The 26,992-nt window shown below is 36.9% G+C and overlaps 1 protein-coding gene across 2 annotated transcripts in view; it reads left to right on the top strand.

Moving 5' to 3' along the window:
* The window catches only part of LOC127411510 (neuronal PAS domain-containing protein 3-like), a 400,645-nt gene that overhangs the window by 131,231 nt on the left and 242,422 nt on the right, over positions 1–26,992 (top strand). For both annotated transcript variants that reach the window (XM_051647156.1, XM_051647155.1), the window contains exon 3: positions 20,757–21,001. In XM_051647156.1, coding sequence (XP_051503116.1) covers positions 20,757–21,001 — 245 coding nt within the window. The remainder of the gene's footprint in view (positions 1–20,756; positions 21,002–26,992) is intronic.

The raw sequence follows: 26,992 nt of genomic DNA on the forward strand, positions 1-26,992 counted from the left end.
ATTATTTGGATGGGTGAGTGAATACTTTTGGCAATATAGTGTATATCATGATACAGATTCGATACCGATTCACAAGCTTTCATTTCCAATTCATTTGAGCATATTTCAGTTATTATGTCAGCCTTCTAACTTGGTAAATTACAGTAATATCAATTGAAATGTTTTATTAGTTTTTCATCATCTTGGTCACATTTTAGCTTTTGAAAAATATACAAAGTCCATGTATTCCATCAATAAATATGATGTCTTGAAACTGCATATATTATATACTGTATATTGTTTTATTACATGTTTGTTGTTTTATGTCTAATTTGTGCTTTTAAAAAGTATTTACAAAGATATGTTGAACAAGTGCGAAAATGGTACTGTACCGATAATCTGACGTGGTGCGAGCTGCTAGGCGATCGTCTGTGTTCCACGACTGCTATTGGGTCCTTGAATAATGTATGACGTGTAAGGAAGGGCAGCCGAGGGAGTTTCTGGTGCCACCATAGAGTAAGATGGTGCCCAGCTAGGGAGTTGGTGCCCTACGCAGACTGCGTAATATGCGGATATGGAGCAGCGATACTGGTTTGCACTTATTTAGACGACCTGCTTCTTTTTTATTGAAATGCTGGACATGACATGAACACACAAATAGTTGAATATAAATATTACGATACATGGATCTGAAGTATCGATACAATATTGTGAGAAAAAGTATCGCAATATATCGATATTTTATTGTATGGACACAGCCCTATGTGTTTTCTTATTGATTTATTGAGACAAAGTGGACAACAAAACGGGCAAAAAAATCAGTCTGATCTCATGAAAATAATGTGACTGTGGCGAGAGTTTTGCTAAATTATGTTATGTTGCTCATTACAAGTATCACGGCAGTTCTGAGGTGAAATGTCCACTGTGTGGTGCAAAAAGCGAGTTAAATATTCTCCCAAACAAATGAGTGTTTTAAGGTTACGAAAGCAACCACATCATTTTGTTGTGCATTTATTACACTTTTGGCCAGAGACTATTTAGCAGAGACGGGAACTTCTATTAAAATGAATGATAGAAATTGGAAAGCCCAATGGTCAATGGATGTAGAAAGGAAGTCCCGCCTTACAGGTAAAAGAGCCAATCACCTTTTAGATACAGATATCGCCTGTCAATCAACTCGTGAACGCACATGCACATAAGCTAAACAAGCTGGTAAAATTGAGTTTTTTAGTGTAATCTGAGGAAAAGAAGTACTGATTTTACTGCTGATTTGAAATATGTTCTTTGATCGTAATCTTGACCAATCATTTTGGAGATTCCGGTCTTTCCCCATTCAATTAGATAGGAGCTGCACTTGTATGCTGCTTGTTTACATAGAAAAATAGCTGGCCAGGAGCGTTCCAAAGATGGCTGTTGAGTGACCTGACTTGCTAAAAAGACTTTGTTTTGGCTCACTTGTTGGTTCTTTCGTCCACCAAGAGTTGACAACCTTCCATGACGTCACCCTTGACAAACTAATTTTAAAACGTCACAGCGCGTAGTATAAATGCATGCCTCGTTCACCTAGAGTGCTTTTGCTTGTTCAGGAGAAAAAAAGTTTGGCTTCTTCCATTGTATAAATAAGGCTTTATCATTTTGTTTTGGTTATATTGTTTGTTGTAATTGATAAACCTTTATGAACTTTAGAACAGTCTAATAGTTCAAATTCCATTCAGAGTTCAGTCGTTTACCACAAACACAGCACTCGGGACAAACAAACAGCCAAATGACAGTACTTTGAGGGCAATGAAAGCAATGGACATTCCCATCAGAACCAAATCCATTGTACTGATTGAGAGGGGAGTACGAGCAGACCTTGAAGGGAATTATTGAGTCTTGGAAGACGTAACCTTGCGCTTAACAATGCTCATTTGAACATAGCCAGTCAATGATCCAGTTTGTAGTGGCACTTTTCGTAGTAGTTATTGCCATAGGTCTTATAGATTGCACCAAGAGTTGTTTTTCTTGCATGAACAGGTGAGCTTTAGACACAGTTTTGCTGAAGAAAAACAATGCTGGTTTGCTTAGGTGTGGTCTCCCTGGTCAGGCTGGTCTGGTTTCAGAATGCTTTGGGCACTTGTCAGCTGGTCAGACTTGGAGCAGCTAAACCAGTGTACAACTGCTTGCCCAGGCTGGGAAATTAGATAAACCAGCTAAAGACGAGCTTGGCCAAGCTGGGAGAAACCCAGTTTAGGCTGTTTTTTTCAGCAGGTACATTTGTGTTATTCTACTGAAACGTGTGTTAAAGAAAGAGTTTGATGTACTATTTAAACATGCTCTATCGTTCAAAGTGCATTTTTTAAACTAGGCTGCAAAAGCGAGTCTTCCAGAAATGGTATATTACGTAGTATAAATGTAACAACCACAAGCATTAACCAGTCATTTAAGAGGTCATTTACATATAACAATATTTTGGGCCATTCAGATTGAATGGGTTCTTCTGCTTGAAAAAACAAAAAGCTAGATGCAGCAGAACGCAGGTGTCTCGAGTTCTGTTGTTAAAAGTTCATTTAAACCTGACACAGCATCTAAATACGTGGTGTTCCCGCACGAGACACTGCACAAACAACGAGACACATCATAACGGTCAAAGGTGTCCGTTTAGCACGTTTACAGAGAAAAACAGCGCAAAACACATACGATTTGAATGCCCCCTGAAGGAAACAATAGCAAAACAGCCTGTTTGAATTCTAAGGGTCAGAGAGAGGGTGAAAAATGGTCTTCAAAAACTAAATTATGACTCATTTGGTGCAAGAAACCTTGATTAACATTCATAAGTGGATTTCAGGAGAAAACAATGTTTCAAATGTATAGAATATGGCCCTTTAAAATGCATTTAGAAATCTTGAATTAACAATACTATTTTTTAAAGTGATGGACATTCTAACTGTTGCCGGTGATATAATACTACTCCGTCTAATTTTGAACGATCATATCACATACTGTATGTATAACCAAGTCAATGAGAATATTAATGAGGTTACCAAGGAGATAGCATTTACTTTAATTAGAGGGACCAAAACTATGGCCTTTTTTACAGCAGCATGGCAAAGAGTCACAAAAGGAATTGATTGGTTTTGGCATTTAGTCTCTAAACAAGTGTCATCTATTGCTTCAGGAGGCAAGAAGATAATCTAAAGTGACATTTCTCTTCTGCCGTCTTTCTCTACACTGATGAAGGCAATTACCTCAACCCTAAATGATCATTTGCACAAGTTTCAGCCTCTTGATTTTTTTAATACCTGCCGTAGACAAACGTGTCAGAGTGATTCGCTAATTTTGTAAATTGAGCAATATGGTCCTTCACAAAGTGAGATACAAATTTAAAAAGTCTTTGAAAAGGTCCTAAAATTGTCCTGATATGTAATCTAAAGATCTTTTAATGGGACATTTTACCCAAAAATGTAAATGCTATCATAATTTACTCAAAATCATGTAGTTGCGAACCTGTATGGCTTAATTTCTTCTGTGGAACACAGAAGAGGATGTTATGCAGAATGCTGAGTCACCATTCACTTTCATTGCATTAAAAAATAAAGATGAATTTAAATCTTAAGTAAACTTTATCGTGAGTTGTACAAACTCTAACATTTCTATCAAAAAGACTTGAGATTATGGAATAATATGAACTAAAAGATACTTATATCATTTGGCATAAGCCCCGTCCTACGGTTCAGCGCTCGATGCTGCTTGAACCGTCAGATCCTGCCGAAGGCGATGACGGTGGGGTTGCTTACCCCCACCTTGGACAGGACCTAAACTGGTGGAGGTGGGGTGGGATGGGGGGTTGAAAACAAGGAAGTATGTGAACAATGAGAGGCAGCTGGCAGGCTTATAAATTGGAGGCTGTATTCTGATTGGATGAGATGCCTGATAGGATCAATCCCAAGATCTTTCTGCTAGAACTACGCTTACGCTTACATTTCTGGATAAACATCTCTGAAATCGTTTATGCCGCTTTTATGTGCATTTAAGATAATCAAAGAATACTTTCATAGCAGCCTAAAAGGAAAAAAAATAATAAATAGACAGTAGAATCCAGCAAAATCCAGCCTGGTCTCATGAAATTTACGTGAGCATTTCAACGTTTTTGCTGAAATTACGTGCTTCATTACACGTTTGGCTGCAGTTTTAAAGTGAAATGTCCAGCAGGGGCCACTAAAACAGAACGAAATGAGGTTTAATCAGAAGAGGTTTTTAAGGTGAATTTTAGATGGAGCTTTTAATAAGTAAAACATACCTCCCTAACCTAAAAATGTACCCTAAACCTAACCAATAGTGTCCGGAAAGATAAATGAGAGACTCATTCCATCCTATTTCCCTGGAAGGTCCTGGAAGAGTCGTGGAGGGCCGTTGCTATCACCTTGATTTCATATTTGTTGCATTTTCTCATAGTACATAATATATATTTCACAAAAATGAAGGTCACCTAACCTCAGCGCATCAAGACATATTTGGTAGGATAGCAAAATGCTTTCCAAGTTTGTGTAACAAATGAAATTCTGCTGCTCTGCTGCACTTTGCATCCAAACAGCCATTACAACTAGCTTTATATACTGTCTGAGCATCAGACCATCAAATGGTGTTTTTCTATTTGTGCAGGAGCAGTCCACACCATTGAGAATGGAAATCCATCTCTCATATGGAAAGGCACAGAATGCGTCTATATTGAAGGATTAAAATTGATCAGCATCTACGACTACAGTTTTAGACCTGTACAAGACATCTTTGGTGGTCCTTTAGAGGCAATTGGGCTTTTTTGGGCATGTTATTGCTGGAAGTTGTTTGGAAATAATTGACCAATAGCAAAAGAGAAACAAAAAATTTGAATTCTGAGGCTGCATTAAGAGTATAGTTTTGTAGGGTTAATAGGCCTACTTAAAGGATTCAAATTGATTATAAGATCTACTGTACGATGTCGAATGGTGATGTACGATGTTTTAGATCTGTGCAAGATATCTTTGGTGGTCTTTTTGAGGTAATTGGGCTTTTTTGAGTGGGTTATTGGGGAATTTTTGGCAAATGGTTAAAACTGAACAACAGAGTAACAATTCCGAGGCTACCTAAAGATCATAGTGTTATACGGTTAATGCTTAAAGGATTGTAATTGATTATAGCATTATATATTTTTGGTGGTCTTTTGGAGGTAATTAGGCTTTGTTGGGGTGACTTATTGCTAGAAGTTGTTTAGGAATTATTATCCAATAGTAAAATTGGCACAAATTGTGAATCCTGAGGCTACATTAAGATTATATGGTTGATACTTAGAGGACTAAAATTGATTATAGCATCTACAACTAAAGTTTTAGATCTGTCTAAGATGTCTTGGTGGTCTTTTGGGGGTAATTTGACTCTTTTTGGTGGTTTATAATTGCTGGAAATAGCAAAACAGCAGCAAGTAATGGGAATTGCGAGGCTACAGCAAGATGTTTGTATTCTATGGCTCGACTTTTATGATGCTTTTAGTTTGTTGATAAAATGTGAAGACAATATCCGATTGCTTTCCTTCTACAGTCATTTTTCATCCATCAATGCATTCTTCTTTCCTCATCTTCCGGCACTTGCAATAACTGATTTAGCATTTATGATGGTAAAAAATGTATCTAAATGTCGGCCAACAGGGAACGGCGAAGCTCTCGGCTGATTTATATCCGACTTAATTCGGAATGGCTTGACATGATGAACGCTACAGAAAGTGGGCAGTTGTGTTTTGGAAGTATTAAAGTGGTTGTTGCAAGTTGTTTGATTGAAAATCATAAATCAAGGAGCTCAAACCTCGGACAAGAGAGCTGAGTCTATAAACATCAAAAAGCCTTTGCTTTGTATGTTATTGGCTGATATATTGAGTTTGTTCATGTTTACTTGTGCTTAAAATGGATGAAAATTATGTGCAAGCAGTTGTTGCTTATAAGTTAATTGTTGTTGTTTTCAAAAGCAGAAGATATTCAGAGATAATTTTAGATGCAAATAGTTTAAGATCACTAGTTTCAAAACTAAATGGGTAAATTTGTCCTTTTCTGAAACTTTAGACAGATTAACAGTCAGAAAGGCCACCAGATAAATAATTAACAAATCATTGTTTGGTCACAGTTTATATTAGGTGGCCTTAACTACTGTGTACTAACATTAAATACATACAAGACTATGCATTTGCTGTGTAATTACATGCTGTTCTGCAAAATTCCCACATTTGCTGCTACTGATGTTGAGGTACGGGTAGGTTTAGGAGTAAGGGTAGGGTTAGGATTAGGGGTTAGAATTAGGTTTTGGGGTAAGGGTTGGGTTGGGGTCAAGTTAACTGTGTAACTACAAATGTAATTAAATGCAAGTACTTTAAATGTAATTACAATGCAACAACATGTATGTACATAATAAGTACATTGTATCAAATGGTTAAGTACATAGTAGTTAAGGCCACCTAATATAAAGTGGGTCCCATTGTTTTGTGTGAGTGTGTGCCAGTGTATATTTTAGACATATTCGGTCTAACATTACTTCTGAAATCTAGTGCAGGCGCAGTTAGCTTGGTGTTGTGTTTCTTCATCTTTGTTAAAGAGCTCGGCTGGGAAAGAAGATCTGGGGCCGGCCGTCTGTGTCTCTGGTAAAAAGGCAGCAATGTGAAAGTCATTCACCAGGCGGTCTCTTGAGACCCCGGGCCAAAGCTAATCACAACCGCAACCCACTTCTGGATTCCAATGACTGAATCAATTGAGCTGAGGTCTCCCTCCGGAGCACAACAAAGTCGGTGCAACTATAACTTTAGCCTGCTGCGGCCCAGCGCCACAACACCGCGGTTGCCCGGCCTGTGTGTGATTGGCACAGAGGTGTAGACTTGATACTATATACAGTCAATAACAAAGAGCCCAACACAGCTATTGAGTTCAGTTACACCGTGTCTCTGCCGGGGCTTTTTGTTTGGCGGGTTAAAATAGTGTCAAAAACACAAAGGCATGTTGAGCATACTGCAAGTAATTACATCAAGATTTTCATCAGGGCCGTAAACTTGTGTTATGAATACAAGTTAATATTATTGGATCTGTCAACTGTACCACATAGGGGTGGGCTGTGGTATGAAAAAAATATTTTGATATCATGATACAAGTAATTTTATATCATGTTTACAATATACAAAACAATGTTTTTTTTGTTTTGTTTTTTTTTTTGCTGAAAATTCCATGAAAAATTTTTTTATACTGTATAGTAAATAGCCATACCATAAGGCCTACTTATTGATCTATCTGTCTATCTGTCTATCTATCTCTCTATCTATCTATCTATCTATCTATCTATCATCCATCCATCCATCCATCCATCCAGTTGTAACTATAATAACTAAATATAACTATATGTATATAAAATTATAAAACATTGTTTCAAATCTAAATTGTTATTGGATGGATTCTAAATTGTGATACCATGGTACCTTTACAAACTTTGCAAAACCATGTAATACCATAGTATATGAACTAGTGGTCAACCAATATGGGTTTTTTAATGGCCGATGCTGATATATAGAGAGCAGGGTGGCCAATAGGCCGATACAATGCTGATATATCAAACAATTTAATATAGTAAATAACAAACATAAAATTGCTAAATAATAATAATACATTTTTATTTAGCACTATATTTACAAAATTTCACACAAAACTAAAAAATAATACTGTATTTTAAATAGTAGATAGCAGTTCTTCAGATTTCTGTTTAGTCATAACATTTTTGTAATTTATTTGCACATGAAGAAATTGTTGATATATTAGGAAGGAAATAACAGTACATACAGTAGTCCAGCAACCATGGATTCAAACCAATTGTACATACAGTGCATAGTGAATAAGACATTTACTCATAGCACATGTGAAGTGCTTTTATGTTGGGCTGCATCCGAAAACGTTGGCAGCTGACTTGCTACCTTGCTGCCTAATCAGTAAATGGCTTAACAGACATCTGTTTTGAATTAATGGAACTCAGGAAACTGGTCTCCGAACAGCACATCATTTTCATCCTACCTCCGTATACAGCCTCCGGAGACAGCATTTTCGTGGTTTCAGATGCAGCCTTGAAGTTGCAATCATGTGCTCATGCGGATCCAGTGTGAGCCTCAATCTCCTGACAGTATAAACGGCCTGGATTGCCTGCTTGGATTGTAACTGAGTTACCGTTATTATTTGCGAATCAGAGGAACTTTTTTAAAAATATATTTATCCCCTTTTCTCCCAATTTGGAATGCCCAATTCCCACTACTTAGTAGGTCCTTGTGGTGGTTACTCGTCTCAATCCGGGTGGCGGAGGACAAGTCTCAGTTGCCTCTGCTTCTGAGACAGTCAATCCGCGCATCTTATCACGTGGCTTGTTGTGCATGACACCGCGGAGACCCACAGCATGTGGAGGCTCATGCTACTCTCCGCGATCCACACACAACTTACCACGTGCCCCATTGAGAGCGAGAACCACTAATCGCGACCACGAGGAGGTTACCTCATCTGACTCTACCCTCCCTAGCAACCAGGCCAATTTGGTTGCTTAGGAGACCTGGCTGGAGTCACTCAGCACACCCTGGATTTAAACTCGTGACTCCAGGGGTGGTAGTCAGTGTAAATACTTGCTGAGCCACCCAGGCCCCCAATCAGAGGAACTTTTGGTCCTGAAGTTTTGATTCTGGATGATAGAATACGCGCTTCAGAGGAAGATGTTAGATGAGGGCTCGTCGGGAAGAAAATGCTGGATTTTCAAGAGGTTTGTGAATTACATCTGTTTAAATGATATATCTGCACATTTGCAGATGGTATATAATAGAAGTTTTATTGATATTTGGCTTTTATCATTAGAAAAGTTAGAGGGAACTGTTGCGGAGAGACTGTTAGAATACTTGCTTCAGAGGAAGATTTATGAGCATTCCACAGGATGCTGGATCTGCTGAAGTTGTGTGAGGTTGGTTTATTACATCTGTTTAAACGAGATATGTGCATATTTGCAGATGCTATATGATATTAGTTTTATTGATATTTGCTTTTTCTCATTAGACAAGACAGTTAAAAGTTACAGGGAACTGTTGAGGAGAGAGAGGGTGAATGAAACAGGCAAGCACTTTAACATTATGAGCTCAAACGTGTCTGTCGCGGCTCTGATATGCAAACAGTTTAAATGACACTGTTGCACACCAATCTGTTATTGTATTAAACGATGGCACGTAACAACAAAACGAACCGTGACTGGTCGTTTACATGTCTCAGTCACTTCACATGCAAGCAGGTGATTTTCAGCACCCTCAAGAAAAAAAACGGCCAAACGTGAAAAATGTATCGCCAATGCCGATAATGAAAAAGTCAGAATATTGGCCTCTGCGATATATCAGTCGACCACTGATATGAATGTTATAAAAATAATATATGCTACACTGTAAAAAATAAATTGTTGAGAAAACATAATATTTTAACACAACACGATGCATTACGATTTTTTAGTTGTCTCAGCGATTGCTTTCAGATTGTCCTAATTAATAATACTTCATTTGGCCAACTTGGATTTGTTTGTTCATGGAATGTTGATTGTCTTACTCTGCCAATAAAGATATTCTTGTCACAACAACTACATCTAGAATTACTGTCGTTAACCAGTTGTTTTTTTTTTTTCTGTTTCGTGAATGTAAAAAATGTAATTAGTAAAACAAAGTTTTATAAGCCACCATATTTTCCTCATTTTAAATCAATTTACAAATGACAAACATGGCCTTGTTACTTTATACATTAATTTCAATTGGAAAGAACAGTAAAAACAGTTAAAGAAGAATGTACAAGATTGCAAGACACAAAAGTCGGTAAATCTAATTTAAGTTTGAGTTGACACTGTAATAGATACTCAGAATCAACTAACTGCAAAGAGCAAAAAATGCAGTGTTGTAGTGTTTCTACAATAAAACCAATAACCAGGTTAAATTTAAACACTGTAATTAGAGTGTTTCTACAGTAAAATCAATTAAAATTTTTTAAGAGAAAGCACATTGCCGAGTGCACAGCTCCTGTATCCACATCATACTTGAGGTCTTTGTTTGACACAATGAAGGCCAAAAAAGGTATGCCACCACACTGTTCTGATTTAAGTTATAATAACAGTTTGTTTTTAAGAGAAAGCACAGGCTGGGTGCATCCAGACCACAGCTCCATGAAGACATTCTGTTGTGTCATCAAAAGTGTTCTTGAGGTTTTTAGGACAGGAAATGTTTCAGGGCATAGAGAAGGCCAAAAAGCTATGCCAAAGCAGAAAAGAGGTCTGGGAGATGCTCCAGAACAACATTCTCCTGTAACACAATAGCAATGTTCTGCACCATTGGTGATGTTGTTGTGGTGTAATCCTCCAAAACAAACAGAATGACAATAGACACCCCATTTGTCCTATCTTCAGTTTGCTGTGACAAGCATAATAAAAAATATATTTGGGCATAAAAATCAAAAAGTTAAGATCGCATTTTTAACCACAATAAAGGCAAGTGGGGTTTTAATGTTTAAGACTATGAGCAGGCCATGTATCATCCTAGTTTTAGTTCAGTCTAATTCGCCATGGGTTCCCTCTGGATTTTCCTATGGGGTTTTAAAACGGGAGTTTTGGATTTATGATTGAAATAAGGTCTGTGCTAAACACTACTTGACGATACATGGACGTTTTGTTCTACAACATATATTACACACTGTCATACCTCAAATATGAATTTGGAAGTGATTTAAAAAAAAAGTATGCAATTCAAACTGGCTTCGAAATTCACGTTTGATGTATGAAAGTGTGTAATATATGTTGTAGAACAAAACGTCCACTTATCATCAAGTAATGTTTTCCACAGACCTTATTTTACTCATAAATCCAAAACTCCCTTTATAAAACCCCATAGGAAAATCCAGAGGGAACCCATGGAAAATTCTCTTCTGGGTTTGTGGACTACAAACTGAACAGTTCTATTCATCAGCTCAACTAATCAATCCATTAAAGGAATAGTTCACCCAAAAATGAAAATTCTCTCATTATTCACTTAACCTGATGCCATCCCAGATGTGTATGACTGTCTTTCTTCAGCAGAACACAAATTTAAGATTTTTAGAAGGTCCTTATAATGTAAGTAAACAGGTGCCATCAGGCTGCTGGCTATTTGATGGTCCAAAAGGCATATTTAGGCAGCATAAATGTAATTCACACAACTCCAGTCAATCAATTAATGGGATGGCATCAGGGTAAGTGAATAATGAGAGAATTTTCATTTTTGGGTGAACTATTCCTTTAAATCTTTTGAACAAGTCTTCCCAGGAGCTCTTCCATGTCTTGCCCAAAAGTTCCTTTTCTGCCACAGTACAATTTCAGAAGTTTAGGTGTGTTCTGTCCACGGCTGCTCTGAAGATTCTCAGGAGGTCTTTGTTGGTGATGCGGAAAAATTCCTCACAGATCTGTTCATCACAAACAATACCATTGTCTTTACATTAATTAAACTTATAAACACTACATTGGAGACAGTATTTACTGTGATCTAAACCCATTTGAAGAAAGATTTATTTGTATTTTTTAAATATTATTAACAGTTCTTCGAAAAAGAGTGTAGGCCACCTCTCCACAACCTCTACAACCATTGGTTGTTCTTGGACCATTCCTTTAACTTGTTCAAGATGGTTCCAATGCGACTGAAAAAAAATTTTCTCACTGCATATCACTCTGAAATCACACAATTCACAATTGCATTTTAAACGTTCCAGATGGACTGTGTCACTGATGCGGTGCAATCTAGAAATATGGGATTTTAAAGCACCTGCTGTTCTAAAGACACAAACACACTCTTTATGAATGCAAGGCCAGTTGGAACCTCTCCTGTGACAAAGTTTATAGTGCTTCAGAAGGATATCTTGGTTTGAATTGGTGAATTAGCGGAGTTTACACTGCATGTAGTCTTCAGTTACAACGTTGTTATGAAATGTATTTTAAAGATATTTAAAATTTAAAGCAATGATATTGATGGATATACAGTATATATATATATATATATATATATATATATATATATATATATATATATATATATATATATATATATATATATATATATATATACACAGGGTTGGGAGGGTTACTTTTGAAATGTATTCCACTACAGATTACAGAATACATGCTGTAAAATATAATTTGTAATGTATTCTGTTAGATTACTCAAGGTCAGTAACGTATTCTAAATACTTTGGATTACTTCTTCAGCACTGGTAGATTTTTTCACTTGTTTTGACTATAAAAACTCTGCCAGTACAGTGAGACAAAATACACATGTTAAAAATACATTCTCTGAAAAACCTAAATATCTTATGCAGTGTTGTTTCAAAAACAAGATCAATCAAACTGATCTTGTTTTAAGGATTTTTTTATATTTTTACAGGAAAACAATACAAAAATTATTATCAAGAATACGATTTTTGCCCTAATATCAAAGGCCTTGCTAGAAAAAAAGAAATTATGATCCAACGTGAATTTTCTTAATAAAAAAAATATAAACGTGCCTGGTAACGTGCATGTGCAATGTCTAGAAATAGCATTTTAGCTTAGCGTAAAGCTGACAATTTACACAAGGTTTATTTCTATTTATTCTGCTCCAAACTTACTTCAAACTTATTTCTCTGTCTGCTCGTATGAATGTAACACATCATAAGAAAATGTTTCACTGTTCAAATGCACTTTGGATCACATCATTTATATGTATAAATGTTTTCCATCTGAAAGGACTAAATATTAAATGAAACAAATGACAATAAAAATGCAAAGTAATCTCTTCAGTAATCTAAATACTTTTTGAATGTAACTGTATTCTAAATACCAATGATTTAAATTGTAACTGTAGTGGAATACAGTTACTTATATTTTGTATTTTAAATATGTAATTCTGTTATATATATATATATATATATATATATATATATATATATATATATATATATATATATATATATAAATATGTATTGAATGCTTTTTCTGTGTGTATGTAAAGGGTTGCTGCAGAGTTTTTTAAATCAGATTTAAGACTTTTTAAGACCTTTTTCAAGACCTGAACAAATAAAATGAATACCGTATCCCCATACCAAAACGAACCCACACAATCTCAAAATAAATAATGTATCACAGACTCTTACTTAAACAGGCAGGGGCACACATTCAACATGGCCTGACATTGCTTATCAGTAAAACAGGGTAGGATATATGCAAGTTTTAAATACTTAAGGCATGTTTTCCATATATATCACATTCAAGTTGGTTTATGTACCATTATATAAATAAATACAAATTAGACGTAGCCCAATATAGGATTTTGCTGATACGATAATGAGTTGAAAGAAAGGCAATTCATCTGCCAATAGTTTTTAAACTAAAGCCTATATGAAATGTTCATGTAGTCATTCCTTCCTGTGATGGGGAGGTCGAGACAGAGGCTACAAGAACCCAAATTGAATTAAATTCCAGATGCTGTTTGTGGTGCAATCAATATACCAAATTTAAGACCTCTTTAAATGATAATTAAGACTTTTGTTGTATCATTTAAGATATGTAAGACATTTTATGACCTTAAATATAGGAAAACTGAATTTAAGACATTTTAAGACTTTTTAAGGATCCACGGGAACGCTGATGTATTCACCTTATTTTTGACGTAAGAGCGTGGGAATGTGGAGCACCCTATGATCTGCCTCCACCTCCGAAGGGTGAAGAAGCTCATCGGCTTTGGTTAAAAGCTTTAAACAACGCCTGCATGTTTGCTCATTCCACTTCGCTGTTGGAAGTCCCATGGAAGACAATCCTTTCCCCGAGAAGTGGTTGGGCTATGATGCTCCAGTAAAAACTCCAAGGCAACGTTTTTTCAGGACATATGCACAAACAGGTACAGTATCTTGCTAGGTTTTATGGTTAAGCTGTGTGTGAATGATTATAATCTCTAACGTTATCTATATAGCTGTCTTTAGCTCAGATCAAACGTCCTCAAACAGCATTATTGTTTTACTATTTCAGCGTTTAAGGATGGCACCTTGTTTGGGCAAGATAATATTAAGCTAACGCTGAGATATGGTAGTTGATAAAAGTAGCAAACAGTGTTAACCCTTACAAAAAAGTATTATGTTGGTACTGTGATGGTATCAGATAGTAATACTATGGTACTGAAACTTGAGTACCATGGTATCTTTGTGGTAGTACCATGGTACTATGTCCAAAATACTTTTTGATACTTTTTTGTTAGTGAAGCCTCAACTAGTACTTACTGTCTAGATCATTCTCAAATATGTGGGGGGTAGGGGGATTTAACCATTTTTATTGAGTGCATGCAGGGTAACCTGCTAGATAGTTATTTCACTGGGGTACTTTTGTGAGAATGTATATGTTTAGCTAAACTTACTCTTGTGTGTTGTATTTTGCAGACGATGAGCAAGGTGACATAGAGACTGCACAGACTGTGCCATTGCAGCTGTCCCAACAGCATAGTGATGCCTGCACTCAGTGGGAGGTTCAAGCATTGACAGACCACAGTTATGCCACAGAGGATAAGCTAATGTTAGACAAGGCAACACAGTGCTGTAAAGAAGAACCTTTAGCCCTTGCCATTCTCTGAATGACACTAGCTCTTTATTGTACACTGGCTTCACTCTTAGTGTCTTCAAAGAGCATGTTATGTATCTGCAGCAGTTCTACAAAGCCAATTTTAAGATACACATAATGAATCAAATAACAATGACCATGATGAAGCTGAAGCTGAATTTACTTCAAGGTGATCTTACTCAATGCTTTGATGTGTCCCAGGGTGTGGTAAGCTAAATTCTCTCCTACTGGATTGGCAAAATGGAGGAGCACATGAGAGTCTACATTCCTTCTACTGGAAACAATCCGTAGCACAATGCCTCAGTGCTTTAAGGAAAACTTTCTAACACTACCTGCATTATCGACTGCTCTGAGACAACTCTGCAGAAAGCACATAACCTCGACTCCAGGAGGGAGTCATATAGTCACTATTATTCAAGCAATACTCTGAAGTATTTGGTTGCCATTTCCCCCTGTGTACTTATTATGTTCATCTCCCCCACTTATGGAGGCAGATGCAGTGACAAGTTAATTACCCAAGAGTCTGGCTTCCTGGACTATCTTCAGCCTGGTGATGAAGTGAAGGTAGATAGAGGCTTTACAATTTGTGATTTGCTGTTCGAGAGAAAGGTAAATCTTGTCATGCCAGCATTTACTCATAAAGGTGGACAATTGTCTGATGAGGATGTTACAGGCACAAGGAGGATCGGCAATGTTCGCATACATGTGGAAAGAGTAATTAGATGGCTCAAGGTGTTCAAAACTGTCTCCTTGACTGTCCCTGTTAACATGGCACACAAAATGGACAAAATCCTCAGAGTCTGTGCAGCACTTGTGAACATGCAAGGTGACATCATCCATGAGGATGCAGAATAAAAATTGTTACCTTGTTCACTATCAATCCCGTTTTTGTTGAATCTGAACTTATGTACATTATGTAAACTGGTTTTACTTTTAGTTGCTGTTGGACCCCACTGTTTTGATAGTGGTTGAATAAATTATCAGTTGTACATTATTAAAATATTGTGTAAATAAAACCACAATTCCACTACCTGTAATTGAGAATACCCCAGTGAAAAATCCTTTTTACATGAAATTTAGTGAGTTGGAATTCTTCAGTATGGCTTCCTCACAATGCACACACTATTAAATATACTGTTTTTCCACAAATCTTATGTGCAAGATCTTCTATTACTTCTCTCTCTCTCTCTCTCTCTCTCTCTCTCTCTCTCTCTATATATATATATATATATATATATACATACACACACACACACGCACACTCTCAAAATGGCAAGATGCATTTTATTATGAACTTTTTTCTCCACTGAAAATGATACTGTGGAGCAATACTTGGTGAATAAACACAAAATTGTCACTATTTCAAAACTCATGAACAGTATGGGAAACATTCTGAACAGCACTGTAAACAGATTACAGATAACGACAATAAAACAATTTCATTACTATTTCAAAACTATCATCAAGAGTCTGGAAAATACTTCACAAATTAAAGAGATCACCAAAAATAAATTCATCACTCACTCACCTGCATGACTTCCCTTCTTCTTTGGAACACAAAAGGAGATGTTAGGCAGAATGTTAGCCTCAGTCACCATTCATTATCATTGTATGGACAAAAGATGCAATGAAAGTGAATGGTGACCGAGTCTAACGTTCTGGTTAACGTCTCCTTTTGTGTTCCACAGAAGAAAGGAAGTCACATGGGTTTGGAATAACATGCAGGTGAGTGAATGATGACAGAATTTTCATTGTAGGTGAAATATCACTTTAATATGTCAGATGCAATTAGATGTGCACATTAAGGGAATACAATATTTTGGAAAGTCATATTAGTTTTACCTGTATTAGCTTACTTACCTTTGTCCAAGATGCCTCTTAACATGTGATTAAATGTACTTACCTGGATCGGATAGAATTACCTTTCTTATGAATAGGAATACAAGAACAAAGTTAGTTAAACCTTCAAATTCATTTAGAAATGGACGAACTTGGAGCAAAGATGTACATAAATGTCAGACTGATACAACATCCTACGTTAAAGTAAGGGAAGATTCTTAGTTATCCAGGTCATCGTAGAATGTTTAGAGTTATTTTAGTCTACTGGATGCACTTTCTTCTGGAAAATACACCTACTTGACTACAATAACTCTAATAAACATCGTACAAAAAGGCATACATTTATGGGGGAAGTCACACTAAATGTAGAATAAATGTCAGATTATAACACCTTTAGCACAGCTAGCTAAGCCATATGCAAAACAATAGTATAATAATGTTAGCAGCAGTTAAAAAATAACTGTTAGCATTTTCCTGTGTGTGTTTAGCAGTATATACTAAAGCAAACTTACCTTCCAGAGGATCGCAGCTGCATGACTACTGGACTTGCCCTGTCCTGCGATACAGGAGCAACCAGCTGTCTCATATCCCCCATTAGTTGTAGTAAGGACCCAGGCAGAGTGAACATTTGCTCCACTTTGACTGGGATTCACGACTGCTTTTAAAAACACAAATTCGTTGTCCATTTCATGGACCAGCACTCTTACCGACTTTCCCACTGAGCATGTATTGATAGGCCTCAGTGCTTTTATAATTGTGCATTGAAGACCGGTCTACTCCGAGCGACAACACAAAATAATTGAATGTGTCTCCATACGATATGTCAGACCACTTCTTCATTTCATCCTCCAAGCGGGTGTGGTAAATATTTACCATCATGGTTTGTATTAGCGTTTGTATGTGCTCCCACGACATCATTCCTTACATACCGGCTAATGAAACGGAAGTCTCGCACATTCAACGGAAGTACGTCATATTATTTACTTCCACATTTGAAAATAAAGTGGATACAGTTGTGCTCAAAAGTTTGCATACCCTTGGAGAATTGTTAATATATGTACCATTTTTAAAGAAAACATGAGTGAGCAGGCAAAACACATTTCTTTTATTTCTTATGGGATTCATATTCAACTGTAGGTTATAACAGAATGGCACAACCATAAAACAAAACATGGCAACAAAGAAAAAAATGAAATGACCCCTGTTCAAATGTCTGCATACTCTTAGTTCTTAATACTGTGCATTGCCCCCTTTAGCATCAATGACAGCGTGCAGTCTTTTGTAATAGTTGTCTATGAGGCCCCAAATTCTTGCAGGTGGTATAGCTGCCCATTCGTCTTGGCAAAATGCCTCCAGGTCATGCAAAATCTTTGGTCGTCTTGCATGAATTGCATGTTTAAGATCTCCCCAGAGTGGCTCGATGATATTAAGGTTAGGAGACTGTGATGGCCACTCCAGAACCTTCACCTTTTTCTGCTGTAATCACTGGAGGGTCAACTTGGCCTTGTGCTTAGGGTCATTGTCGTGCTGGAAAGTCCAAGAGCGTCCCATGCGCAGCTTTTGTGCAGAAGAATGCAAATTGTCTGCCAGTATTTTCTGATAACATGCTGCATTCATCTTGCCATCAATTTTCACAAGATTCCCGGTGCCTTTAGAGCACACACACCCCCAAAACATCAGTGAGCCACCACCATGCTTCACAGTGGGGATGGTATTCTTTTCACTATAGGCCTTGTCATCCCATCTCCAAACATAGTGCTTATGGTTGTGACCATAAAGCTCTATTTTAGTCTCGCCACTCCAAATTACAGTGCGCCAGAAGCTGTGAGGCATGTTAAGGTGTTGTCGGGCATATTGTAACTGGGCTTTTTTGTGGCATTGGCGCAGTAAAGGCTTCTTTCTGGCAACTCGACCATGTAGCTCATTTTTATTCAAGTATCGTCGTATTGTGCTCCTTGAAACAACCACACTGTCTTTTTCCAGACCAGCCTGTATTTCTCCTGAGGTTACCTGTGGGTTTTTCTTTGTATCCCGAACAATTCTTCTGGCAGTTGTGGCTGAAATCTTTCTTGGTCTACCTGACCTTGGCTTGGTATCAAGAGATCCCTGAATTTTCCACTTCTTAATAAGTAATTGAACAGTACTGACTGGCATTTTCAGGGCTTTGGATATCTTCTTATATCCTTTTCCATCTTTATAAAGTTCCATTACCTTGTTACGCAGGTCTTTTGACAGTTCTTTTCTGCTCCCCATGGCTCAGTATCTAGCCTGCTCAGTGCATCCATGTGAGAGCTAACAAACTCATTGACTATTTATACACAGACACTAATTGCAATTTAAAAAGCCACAGGTTTGGGAAATTAACCTTTAATTGCCATTTAAACCTGTGTGTGTCACCTTGTGTGTCTGTAACAAAGCCAAACATTCAGGGGTATCTAAACTTTTGATCAGGGTCATTTGGGTGATTTCTGTTATCATTATGATTTAAAAAGGAGCCAAACAACTATGTGATAATAAATGGCTTCATATGATCACTATCCTTAAATAAAAGTTTTTTTGCATGATCAGTCATATTTTCAAAATCAATGGCAAAATTTCACAATTTCTGCCAGGGTATGCAAACTTTTGAGCACAACTGTATACTGTATGTATATAGAGTTGTCAGTCGAGGGCGCTAGTTTGCTACTATTGTGTTTAACAACTGTGAAAACACACTCTTATGCTCTGTGTTAATCTTAACGGTATCTTTGTGCAAGATTTAGGAAAGAGGGGGCGTGGCTAATTCAACGGCAGTCCCGCGAAAGTTTGAATGGCTTAAGTGGATTCACATCATTCAACACACACAAGTAGGCAATGTTAAAAAAAATATGTACTGTATTACAATTAGTAAGGGTAAATTCATGAACAGATAAGAAATCAGACTATTTTAAACTAGTGATGACTATCATCAATGATGTTTGCAGGAATGATCGAAGTAATAATTATTTGTCATTTGTACTCAATACCATGCATACAATAAAACAAAGATTTTTTTTTTTTAAATTAGGGGATAGAATATAAAAACGGCTAAAAAATTGGAAAAGGCTCCATTGTGTGAATATAGAAATAGTTTCACCATCACCACAAATGGCCAGCGTTGCTCAAATTTATACAAGTTAACATTTTAGGAAAATTTTAATCGTTTTTCAACCAGTAATCATGTTGGGATTTATAAAAAAAAGAAAAAAAAAAAAGGCTGAATTGTTTAAACAAACGTTGTAATTCTCCAACCCTGGGTCTCTGAGGGGTTCAATGCACTAAACATTCTGACCACAACCAACAAAAATATCTGTGCCACAAGCCGTATTTGCATTTGCATCAAACCATTTTATTTCAAAAGAGCAAGAAAAGACTGCTTTCCATGATATGTCTTCTTAAACAGCATTATAAATACCTATCAACATTAATAAATTAGTCAAGACTTCATTAAAACTATACATGGATTATCCGCTGGTAACATTGCACAATTCTTATCACTAACAACACACGTTCGCCCGCCATTTAGCTTGCATAAAATGAAAAGTTTTATTAGTTACCTGTAAATGTTGGCCAATGTTTCGACCCTCGAAGAATCACGATATGAGCGATGTCCAACATGGCCACGAGCAAACTTGTGAAAGCAAAATGTGGAGGAGGAAACCCTGTATATTGGCAAGGCTCACAAGGCATGCGCAAACCAATTAAATATCAACATTGTTGCTGTTCAACATTAAAATCTGTAAACACAGCTTTGTTAAATCTGTTGCTACAACATTTGGGGAATAATTATTGACCTAACATGTAATTTTATGTAGATTCACAGATTCACATTTTTGCGTTTCTGTGACTCAAAAAGTACAGTTTGCTGGATAAAATGCAATTTAATTTTTCACAGTGTAATCATTCTGTATCATGGTGTATTTGTACCATGTACTATGCTTTCGATATCTGATACCATGGTGTTGGTGCAGCAATACGTTTCTGTAAGTGTTTTTTCATTTAAAAGTAGATTTTCAGTGTATAATTCAAGTTCTCATCCCACAGCTTCAAAGATGAAGAAATGATTTCACAATCATCTATTTTCTTTGTTCCCATAGTTTTGTTTTGCCTGCTGGGACGTCGTCCCTTGGCACCTCCCAAACTTAAGCATTTTAACAAGCATAAAGGATTTTCTTGATGTTTTGTCAATCTTAAGAAGTTTTCTTACAGGAACGCATAGTTTGTCTAGCTTTGACTAGCGGTAGCTGTTTACGTTACTGACATTCTTGCGTTTGTGACAGGTTGCAGGCTCTGAGAAAGGAGAAGTCACGTGACGCCGCTCGCTCACGCCGGGGGAAAGAAAACTTTGAGTTCTACGAGCTGGCAAAGATGCTTCCGCTTCCCGGCGCCATCACCAGCCAGCTGGATAAGGCCTCTATCATCCGCCTCACCATCAGCTACTTGAAAATGAGGGACTTCGCCAACCAGGGGGACCCGCCGTGGAACCTGCGCATCGAAGGACCACCACCCAACACCTCAGTCAAAGGTAAGAGATGTTCTTCCATCATGTTTGGAATTTTTTTCTTTTCTATTTAATTAACAGAATATTTCAGGGTTATTTTCAATTTAAAGTCAATATGAACTCAAAACGCACATTCCTGGTGTTATTGTTCACATAATTGTGCACGTCATCACAAAGAAATAAATTGTTTGTCTTTATAATCTTTTTTAAAAATTGAATAAACTTTTCAGCCTCTGAAATGACTTTGCTTTTCATGTGACATCACAAATCGCTCTTACTTTTCTATTCCTTCCCTCCAACCACTCCAGTCAATTTCCAATGGACAAAAAATCAAGTTACAAATTATTTTTTTTCTTGATTATTCTGTTACATTGATTACGGAAGTAAAATAGGTTTTAAATGGTGTTTCATGTTGACTTTAATGTGTGTCATGCTGTTGATTACATAGACAATCCTTTTGGTGTCGTTAGTGATGCAGATTGACACAAAAATGAGTTCAGTGTGGCCTGCTATAAATAAGCATATTTATTGTAAACATTTGTTTATGCAACTATTCTTTTTAAAAACCAATTATTGTTATTGTTTGTGATAATTGAAAGAATCCCATGCATGTGACACATAAAATAGGTTATTATTGAAAGTAATCCAGAAATTACTAATACAAAGAGCAACAGATCCTAAGTTAGTGCTTTTGGTTAGCAGTCTAATAAGACAGCAGCAAGGACAGGAAGTAGCGAACGGAACAGTGAATGTACATTAAGTTGGTTCTGTGAGGAACTGTACCGTGGTCATAACTCCATACTTCTAGGTTGGAGTTTGCTGCAATACCAACTCAGGGGGGAAATACAGTAGCTGTCGGTCATAAATAAACAAGACTATGTGTCATGCCCTACAGAACCCTAATTAGTTACGAATGTCAGTACACTAAAGCTGCTTATAGATTTAACAGTAACTATGGCTTCTTAGTTGGACTCTAACGATTAGGTGAGTAATGCAGTTGGTTTATCAACTAATGCTAATTGGTTGGTGATAAAGAATGTGGTCAGGATCAATGAAAATAAAAAAGATGCGCTCAATATTTGCTGTCCTTCTCATAGTCGATGGACATGATTAAATGTAATATTTAAAAGCGATGATGTTCTTAGGACTATTGGAATTTGCAGTGATGTTTTGTTTGTTTATTGGCACATTTCTTGATTGATTAGTATATTTCTTGCAAAATCGGATACAGTGGGGTCCAAAAGTTTGAGACCAGTGAAAATGCTTCTGTGTTGGATTTTCTTTAATGAAAACGTACATTTAGCAGCAAAATAAATGTAGCAAAAAGGTTAAATTGAGAAAAAATAATATTTCTTATTAATTTTACATTGTAATTTTTCTATGCATTATATTTTTCTCTATCCTAAACATTTCTGTCTGTTTCTAAGTATAAATGGGATTGTAGATCCCATATTTGCAACAGGATCTCTGACTTTTGCACTGTATGTAAAATATTGCTTAGTTATGAAAGTAGAACGTTTTTCACATGAGCTTTTGAGTTTCAACCAAAAAGATAAAGTATTATTTCAGATATTTACAGTTGACATAAAAGCCATTTTCCTTGCTTGACCATTTGTTTGGTTGGACTGGTTTAGAATTACAATTAAATGTTTTAATTTAATATTTGGAAACTTCATTAACATATTTTAGAAGATAATTTTTTAAATGACAAAATTAATTACTTCTTTGTACTTAACAATTAATTATTTACTGTAAATTTGGAATGCAATACCGTGAACATTGTTAAAGGCGAGAGTTTTAAATTGTTGCAGTTTTCAGCCTTTGTTTCGTGCATTCCGGCCAGCACACAACAGATGGTATCATTGTGCTCTCGCTTTGAAGAGCCGCATGCATTTTAATGAGAAAATGTATATGCTGAATAATTTGCTGTAGCTGTTCCACAGCACTGTTGCCTTTTACACGTGAAGACCAACATGCTTGACATTCAGTGTAGGAAATGATGTAAGCGCAGGAAATAAATGAAGTGTAATGCATCCCTGTGTATTAATGAACGTTCAGCAAGGTGAAGTCAAACCCTCTAGGACAATGAGAGGTTTTTTCATCCTTCCATCTCATTGACAGCCGCCGTTTGAATTGAATCAGTGGCGCGGTCCATTTTATTTGCATTACATTTCGAACAGAACCTGTTATCGATTCCCATTTTGCCGCTCTGCATCACTGAAGCTAATGGATACTACTCAGCATAGCTCCCAAATCCTCCGAGCTCATGAATCTCTGTTTATTTTCCGATCGTAGAGAGAGGAGATGTGCCTGACCTACAGTGGTACAGCTCTCCTCCTCGTTTTTTAGAATAAAAGAGATCTGTGTGATTTGATTGGCATTCAGCTAACCGGCAGTTCCTGTAATGCAGAGCATGCTAATATAAGCATAAGGTGACTTATTGCATCAGGCCTGCTGCTCCGAGGGCAAGGCCCATTTCTCCTCTGGATTGTTTGCGCATGAGTCAAGATGAGCTTGGAGGAAAATGATATTGTTTCCTCTGCATGGAAGTACCCAGTTCATTTGTCAGGCCAGACTTCCAGGCAATTTCCTTGCGACTTTACATAGAGAGCCGAGGCCAATGGTTTTCTGTTATTATACAGTATTTGCAGTGAAAAGAAGAAAACGAAGTTGACTTCTTGTAAGGCATTTCTACATAATAACAGATGATTGTAACCTTTTGGGAAATCTCTGAGCAGTGTCATTTGGCAAATCTCCTGTGCTTCAGGAATGATTTTTTGCTTAGAGAAAAATTTACCTACTCGTTTTTCATGTCTGTGAAAACAATTTGAAGCTGGCATTTGTCCAACCACGATGGCTTCTAGATTTGCCAAACACCATTAAAACAAAGCCACATTTTGTTGAATGCAAAACTAGGGTGACAAAGCGTAGAATACAGGCTGATAACAGCACTAAATGCTTGCTATAATCCTAGCGTCGCAACTGAAAGAATTTGACCTCCACTTCTCAAGTGTTGATTTATTATCATAAATCGCGAGGCACGCAAGCCACCTCTCTCCTTCGCGCCTGTTGACCTTTACCGTAATTGACCCATCAACTAATTTTTTTTGGAGCGTTTTAACCGAAATTTGCTAGTCTCTGTCAGAAGCATTTCACATCTGTTGAAGGACACTGCACAAACAAGCATGACCTTTCTGTTGTTTGGAGGCTGGCGCGGGCCCCTGACCCCCCTCCACCACCTGTGCATTCATTATTCATGCATGCAGAGCAGCGAGTAGTCGCCAAAATGCCACACTTCACCAACCACACACCCTGAAAACTCGACGATGCTGCCTCTACAATTGACACGTTTTATGCCTGTAGTCAGCCGAGTCGAGGACACATATGCTCATTGTCCTTTGATGATCACCGGAATGTGTCTCCAAATGGGCATAAATATTTACAAAATAGCAGGCTTCATATTTTCCTTTGGAATGTCAAAAAATCCCTCCGTCTTAATCACCAAAGGCGTAAACATCTTACGCCAACGGCTGCTCAGAGACTGTCAGTAATGGAAGAGAATGAATTGAGAGAAATTGAGAGAGTTATTTTTACATGCTAAATCCAGGACCCATAGGAAAACAGAATTACAAATGAGATCTCTGTAACATCTCAATTGCTTCTCCTAGAAAGGAGTAATGTCCTTTCTAGGTAATTCAGAAAAAATCTCAAAATCGCAGATACGATCTCTGTAATGTCTCAGTTGGTAGGCATAGATAGCAATGAGATTAAATGGAGATTTATTAAGTCACCTGCTTCTCAGATTTTTCTCCTGAGAAAAAGACTGTAGACATATCCCATTTATCTCCTCTAGAGTTTCAGAAGAGATCTCAAAATCACAAATAAGATATCTGTAATGTCTCCATTATTTCTCCTACACAGCAATGAGATTAAATGGAGAGCAAATTGAGACTTTTGTTTAAGTGTTCTGACTCTTGGATTTGTTTTTCTCCACAGAAAAAGACCCAGTAATCTAACAAATTTGTCTCAGATCTAAAGAAATCTTAACAATGTCTAAAACTGTGCTTGGATACCAAAGTCTGCTGTCAAAAAGAACTCCTTCCAAAACCAAATGATTATAAGCTATGCTATTGTAAGGGGGAGGCCACCCACTGGCCCAAGGACGGTATCCAATGGCGTGGCTGAAGGTCTCCTGCGTGTTCTGTCTTATCGTGCGCATTAAGTTTAAGTTATTTGGTTCCAATTAATTAACTATATTATTCGTTTTATGATCCCCGTTTATTTTATCTGACTCCAATTCTAAAAGTTTCCAAGGATATATTAATGTTCCAATCTTAGTTATTATTATAAAATTTGGTTTAACATTTGATCATCATATTTAACTCTGTTTTGTATTGTACTCGTTCATTCGGATTCCTGTCACTTAGAGAGTCTCGCGCCGGCCGTGTACGCGGATCTCACGGTCACAAATATGCCAGTATTGGTCATTAAAACAGTAATTGACTAAATACTAATTAGATGGCTGCTCACACTTGCCCTTTTATCTTAAAGTATTTTGTTTAGTCCCCTTAGATAATAAACACTTAATTAGAGTAACATTATTTCTACCCAGAGGTCATGACCACTAAATTTACAAAGATAGACCAATAATACCTAAGTTAAAATAACTTTATATAATCATGCCATAGTTTCCTATGTACACTTAGCTAGAAAATATTACAATAACCAGAGGTTTAGACTTCACCCTATTTAGGCTTGGTCGACAACTTCATGTTGTCTTAAACGGAAATTCCATATCGAGCCTGTACACTGTAAGTACACTAGAAATAATGCCAATTTGTTAGTTGGAGCTCTAAAGTCTCAGTCGGTGTGCCCCATGCTCCACTCAGAACTGAACTTTAGTCCGCTACTAACCTGGTCATAGATTTGCGGAAACATGGACTTAACGTAATCTACTAAAGACAATCGTTTCAGAGTAAATCAGAATAAACTCAAATGTAACAATTTATTTACCAGGTAAAATAATAAATTCATTAATTCCAATTAGACAATAATATATCAAACTCAAAGCTATCAGTGAACCAAGCATAATAATATAATTAAAGTTGCATTCCATTCAAACATTTACCAAACATAAGAAATTCAAATTGCAATTACCTGGTAGAGAAAAACTACACACAATGTTTACTGTGTGGATCATCTGGCTACAGAGACCGATTCAAACATTTATCAATAATAAGAAATACCTGGTAGAGTAAAACTACATGCAAACGGCAAAGCATGGGAGATCTGGCTTACAGATTCCCCGAGCTCCTCTGCCATCCTTCCTTAAGTATCTAACGATTCTATTGTTGTTTCAGATGTGCATGTTTGATGTTATGTAGGATTTGGTTTACAATTTAGGGAGTTGTAAGTTGACCTTTGATTGAGTAGGTTGTTTGATGTTTACAAAGAATGCACCTAATCTGCATACAGCATCTGGTCTCTATGTGAGACTTGGGAGGGGCATGCCCTGGATAGAATACAGTATTTTCCTAAGTTCTTAAATCTTACTTGTGATTTGACTTTGCTGAAAGGGAATGAGACCGTTTTACCAGTTGCACTGTTACCTCTTGAATGATACCAAACATGTATGGTCAGAAAACCTTTTTACATTACAGTACATGATAAGTCATAACTTAGTTTTTGGTGTCCTTAAAGTGACTTGAGGTGAGAGAGAGAGAGCAGATGTGAGTGTGATTTGCGTTTTATGGTCCCTAATTAGTGGGGTATGTTGTCTCAGGAGGAGATGTCTTCTCAGGGAGTGCCACTTCGTGCAGCTGTCCCTTTTGTGTGTGAGTTTTATGATGATGTTATCTCACAAGTTCTTAACTTTCCCAGAAGTGATGCAAAAAATGTGTCTATTTGTATTTCTCCTAAGGAATTTATACAACATTATGGGGAACTCCATTTAAGGGATAATTGACTCTAAAATTATCATTCTTTTATCATTTACTTACCCTCATGTTGTTCCAA

Source organism: Myxocyprinus asiaticus, chromosome 20, assembly GCF_019703515.2.
Source record: "Myxocyprinus asiaticus isolate MX2 ecotype Aquarium Trade chromosome 20, UBuf_Myxa_2, whole genome shotgun sequence".
NCBI classification, from domain to species: Eukaryota; Metazoa; Chordata; class Actinopteri; order Cypriniformes; family Catostomidae; genus Myxocyprinus; species Myxocyprinus asiaticus.